This window comes from Bactrocera latifrons, unplaced genomic scaffold, assembly GCF_001853355.1.
Source record: "Bactrocera latifrons isolate USDA-ARS-PBARC rearing strain unplaced genomic scaffold, ASM185335v1 scaffold_559, whole genome shotgun sequence".
Taxonomy (NCBI): Eukaryota; Metazoa; Arthropoda; class Insecta; order Diptera; family Tephritidae; genus Bactrocera; species Bactrocera latifrons.
This window is the reverse complement of record NW_017537222.1, coordinates 107,763-113,410: the sequence shown is the minus strand read 5'-3', so window position 1 is coordinate 113,410 and position 5,648 is coordinate 107,763. Positions and strand designations below refer to the sequence as shown.

At 35.1% G+C, this 5,648-nt stretch overlaps 2 protein-coding genes across 3 annotated transcripts in view; both read right to left on the bottom strand.

The window, feature by feature from the left end:
- Window positions 1-843: 843 nt before the first annotated feature.
- On the bottom strand, window positions 844-1,261 carry LOC108974470 (rRNA-processing protein EFG1-like). Its single transcript, XM_018942325.1, has 2 exons — window positions 1,255-1,261; window positions 844-1,193 (listed from the first exon to the last, which is right to left on the bottom strand). The coding sequence occupies exons 1-2, from the start codon at window positions 1,259-1,261 to the stop codon at window positions 844-846; spliced, it is 357 nt and encodes a 118-aa protein (XP_018797870.1).
- Window positions 1,262-1,811: 550 nt separating this feature from the next.
- LOC108974471 (lipase member H-A) overlaps window positions 1,812-5,648 on the bottom strand; it is a 36,505-nt gene continuing 32,668 nt past the window's right edge. For both annotated transcript variants that reach the window (XM_018942326.1, XM_018942327.1), the window contains exons 7-8: window positions 2,186-2,381; window positions 1,812-2,119 (exon numbers count right to left, since the gene is read on the bottom strand). In XM_018942326.1, coding sequence (XP_018797871.1) covers window positions 2,059-2,119; window positions 2,186-2,381 — 257 coding nt within the window. In that variant the 3' untranslated portion in view covers window positions 1,812-2,058. The remainder of the gene's footprint in view (window positions 2,120-2,185; window positions 2,382-5,648) is intronic.

Genomic DNA, 5,648 nt, shown 5'->3' with positions numbered 1-5,648 from the left:
TTTTTTTTAATTGAAAGACGCTGACATTTAAATTGAATTACGCTTACATTCGTTACGCGCGTTTGTTACAATATGCAAAATTAAATGTGTATTTTTCAATCTTTCTGAGAGATTTGCGTAATATTTTTTCCCATAAGAACCTTTTACAGAGTATTAAAAAACTACAAAAAAAMAAAAAAAAACAGCCAAATCGGTTCAGCCATTCACGCGTGATGCCGTGACAACGGAAAACGGGTTTCATTTTTATATATATAGATTTGTGGGCAGTCTTTTGAAATATGCCCAAATTTTTTGCACTGGAAACACTTGGTGCCTTTCGCTTTGTCTTTGCACTCTAATCTTTTATGCCCTTTTGTACCACAATTAAAACAAGTTATGGTTTTACTGTCATACTTAGCTAATTTACTTTCAAATGATTTCACTTCAATACTTTCTTTGTTATTTTTTCGAATCGATTCATACACTTTTAGTTTTTCTTTAAATTGTTTTAAGTCTGATGCACCATTTATTTAAATTCAAATCACTTATACCACGATCACGTATTGTATCAATGCATTGTTTTCAATGTCACGCATTGCTAATTGCTTCATACACAAAAAATATTCTTGAACACTTTCATCCTTTTTTATTTTTCTACAAGTAAGTTGTTTGTGTATCTGCGCACTGTTTACGATTGTTTTGTTATTTGTTCTTCTTCTAAAGCCACTCTTAATTTTTGCCAGGAAGTGATTCCGCTTTCACTTTGAATAAACGGTTTAGCCAAACCTCGTAGAGATTTTTTGGCAGCTATAAACTTTTGGAATTCGTCCCACCCCATTAAAGTAGAAATCTCTTCGAATTCGCCTAACCACCCTCCGACATTGATTTTATCACTTCCATCAAACCAACGAAAGAGTCTTCTATGTCACGAAAGTTCATTGAAAAACGAGACATTTGTGTTTTTTCTGTTTCTTCCCCTCTTTTGCACACTGTAGGTTTATCGTCGTTTCTGTCCATCATATTTCTTGTAACACGTTCGCTTTCAGCATTTCTCCTTTGTTCTTGCCGTTGTTGACATTCAAATGTGATGCTACTCTCGCCAGCGTCGTCAAAACTGCGCATAACATCATCATCATCGTCGTTGTCATTTTCTTCGGCATCTTTGTCATCATCGTCATCTTCGTCGTCACATTCGATATCGTCGTTCTCTGCTGCTGCGCATAGCAACGTAGTTCTTTGCAAATTTCGAAATATGTGTAGTGTCAGATTACTTACACTGCATGTCAAACCTAATACGTTACAGATTGATAGCAAATCGGCAGCTTTCAAACTGTTTTCTATGTAGATCAATTTCTGTGTATAGCGCTCATCGTTTTCGTCGAATTCAAAGCCAGTAAATTCCCGTAAGCGTTTTCGGTTTAGTTTATCTCCTTCTGTTTCGAAAATGAATTTATGAAAAGCCGTTATACATTCTTTTCGGCTTGCTCTCAGCTTCTGACGAACAAATTCGAAATTCTGTATTAATATTCAAAATTTTAGTTTTTATATGAAATGAAACTATAAAATTTACCTAATTTTTTCTATATTTTTTTCTAAAATATACTTATAGTTTCGTGTTAATTTAGATTTGAATTTTTTTTTCAATTTCTCAAATGGTTTTCTTTTTATTTAATACGGTTTTTTGCTTCTCCTGCAAACCTACGAAAAGTGATGTTTAGTTATTTTGCATTTCATGTATTAAAGATTTTTTTGTTTGGAAATTATATCTAGATTATTGAAAATTCTGTAAATATTTTTGTTACTAACATGGGCATCGTATATATACATACATAGATAAAAGCAATATTAATAAAAGAATTTTGGGTAAAATCAATTATTTACAATTATTATCTGTAAATTCTTTCTGTACTTAGAATTGGTTTTTACTTCTTATAGCTGCATTCCTGCAAAATTACTATCCTTAGTTTACAGTAATTAACGTACTTTATTAAATAAATAACGTTATTAAAATCTTACTGCCTTACAAATATCTTAAATATAATATTATATATATGCACACATCGATGATTGTACCGAATTCTAGTCATTGAATGGACAATGTTTTACAAACGGCATGTCGATGCAGTAGCAACCTCTCGCGCTGTGTTTGAAACATAAATAGGTTATATAAAGGTTTATTAAAAGTAAAAATTCATTCAATGCATACTCGTCAGGGGCGTCATTGCCAATATTATATTCTTCCGTTTTTGTAACAATTCCAAAAGGATTTTTCGCACTAACCGGATTATGTTGAGATCCTTCTTTACAGCCATTTGGGCAGGAAATTCCAACAAATTTTTTATGTTTGAACATAGCGCTTGCGAGGAAGCAAATGCTTAAGAAATGCGAACAACGCGATCGTCCTAGGGAATGGAATTTAAAATTAAAACAGTTGTATGCTAATTTTCACTAAAGTATATGGTGACTAAATTTAAATAAAATTCGATTATTGTATAAAATTTTTCTACAGTTTTAAAAATATTCCAATTGAAGAAAAGTTTCTGTATATTGAATGATATTGATGAAAAAGTGTGCTGTAATGTTATCATTAAACTTCAAATATCTTACGTAAATATTACTTTTTATACTTCGGTGTTAGAGAATAAAACAATATAAATTATAACTTTTTGGACCACRCCAAACTCCACCACCACTGGGATGGAGGTATCTATAAAACGTGCGTTCTGGACGCATTAACCTCGTTTTCGGGTGCCGAAAAACGTTGACATTTTATTTTACTTGTTATTTACGGCAATAAATGTCATTGTTCGTGATACACGAGCAGAACACTCAAATAGTATTGCTTTTTGACAGTTTGGCCGATCGGAAGGAGTTCCGAGTGTATTACATCTCGATAATCGATGAAAACTGTTAACATAGCCTTGATTCTTGACCTGTTTGACGTGGTTTTTTCGGCTTTGGCTCGCCTTTGCGAGATCCAAGACTCATCGCCAGTAATAATACGTTTCACGACATCCTGGAAGTCGGAAAGCATTGTTTCAAAGAAGTTAACGTAATTTGAAACAATTGTGATTTCACTTTGTTTAGGCCCAAATGATCATTCACAATAGTTTCCATTGATCCTTCCGATATTCCAATTTCTTTATTTTATTGACTTCTTGATCATCGGTTGATGTTCATGCTCGTCCTGGACGTGGTTCGTTGTCAACGCTTTCGTAACCCCCTTTGAAGAATTTGTTCTAATCAAAACACTTGCTCGCACACCGAAGGCTTTTTCCAACATTCTGAACGTTTCGGCATCAGAAATTTGATTCCGCACCCAACAAAATGGAAAGTCTTTGTTGAATAATTTCGCTTATCATAAAAATCGCCAAATGCACTTTATGTTCTTCAGAAAGACAAGCGTTTACTAAACACTAATGATTATTTTGATGTGACAAATGGAACATATGTTAAGTCCTTGCGTGTCGGTGTGAAGATTTCTAGACAACTGGTAAACGGATGGTTGTATATTACTAAGGATTTACTGTTCTTCGTTGTTCTAGTGGTATGGTTGTGACATGTTCAGATTTTCCAAAAAAGCAGGAAAATATTTTGAAACCCCCATTCAGTCGGCTGATGTTTACTTTTGCGCAAATCCACGATTCATCAGCTGTCTCGATGTCATAGATGTGTTTTGAAGCGACTAATAGATACGAGGCTTGTTTCAAGTGGTTGGCAAATTATGTGGGAGGTGAACAAATATTTTAACAGTGAAGTGTTCATGCAATATTGAATGTATGCTGCTCCTACTAATTCATATAGTTGCCAGAATCTCACGATGGGCCACAAGACGATCGTGCAATATCAGTTTGCTCATAGCATCAATAATTTCAGGAACAACATTTGATTTTAGATGGCTTTGATGAAATTGATCTTAGAGTAATCTTCGATTTCGATTGGAAATTAAGTTAAGTCCAACAATGCGCTGCTGCTCAGTTGATCCACCGCGAATATTGTAAAAAATATGAACATTTCAAGTTACTCTAACCAGAACAAATAGCCTCGTATGTCAAAATGTTCCAAGAATATATGTAAACCAACAACGATAAAGTTGWAAATYCCCACATTGCAACATAAGCTTTGCCAAATCCCGAAATTACAATGGCAACCTAAGTATACTGTTTATACGACATATTACAACTTTTGCTTTTTCGTTACAATTTGTGCTATGTACATACATTAGAGAAATGTTCTATGGATTATTTTGAACAACTTTTCTTAAGAGACAATGTCTAAAAATGGTATCGAGATACTGATTTTTATAGTGAAGTTTTTGGGGACGATAAAAATTTGCTTGTCAGTTTTTGAGATATTCGAATTAAATTCGTAGGTACTTTTTGATATTCTTCTTGGAATAGATCAGATCGGACAAATATATAGTATCACATATCTCCCATTTAACCAATTATTTATATTATGTATGTATATAAGTATTAGGTTGTCAAATATCTCCCTTCCGCTTTTTTGGTCTTTATTCAATGCTTTATAAAAAGTGTTGCAGTGATCGGATTTAGTTCAAATATGCGCTGTTCATAATGCCTCCTCGTAGAAGCCCCGATCCTTATTTGCGAAGAACTCGGACAACCACTATTCACAAGCCTCTTTTGAGTTCAACTTTACACCAACAAGGGCGTTCGATATGGACGGGAACAGGTGGTAATCACTCGGCACTATGCCCGGGCTATAAGGTGGGTGTRATAAAACCACCCTTCCGAACTCCCGTAGCTTTTGACGAGTCATCAACGAAGTGTGTGGTCTGGCGTTGTCCTGGTGGTACACTACGTCCTTCCTCTTGGCCAATTCCGGCCGATCGCCTGCTTCAATCGGTGCTGTTGTTCACAGTAGATGGTAGAATTAAGCATCTGGCCATAAGGGAGCAGCTCATAGTGGATGATTCCCTTCCAATCCCAATAAACACATAGCAAAACCTTCCTGGCCGTCAATCTTGGCTTGGCCACTGTTTGGGACGATTCACCGGACYTCGACCACGACCGTTTTCGCTTAGTATTGTCGTATGTGATCCATTTTTCGTCGCCAATCACCATCCGCTTCAAAAATGGATCGAGTTAGTTCCGTTTCAGCAGCATATCACAGGCGTTGATTCGGTCCAGAAGGTTTTTTGAAAGATGCCAGATGCCGGTCTAACACGATGTTTTCCATAATTTGATCGGTATTCGCCAGCCGGCTGGCATGGTGTCGTTTTTACCCGCTCTGAATCGTCGAAACCATTCCTCCGCAGTTAGTAATAATGGAGTACCACCCCCCAAAACACCATTAATCTTACGAAACGTTTCTCTAGCGGAATTGTCTTTTTCTTTCAAAGATGTATAGTATATACAGTAGATTCCGRTTATAACGACTTTCAAGGGACCGACGATTTTACGTCGTTATACCCGGAGGACGCAATAACCAGAAGGAGCAAAAATAATTTTTTTTTGTTTATTTTATGGTTGCCATGTTCGTAATAGGCTTTTAAAATAAAACAAATGAATTTTTAAGTCAAAACAAAAAATTTAATTCAATAACCTTGGTTCTTCAAAATAGGTCGTATACATATAACGGATATTCATAAACTTAATATAACTAGATTAGTTTCTTTTCTTTTACTTTTTATTCTTAATTTAAAT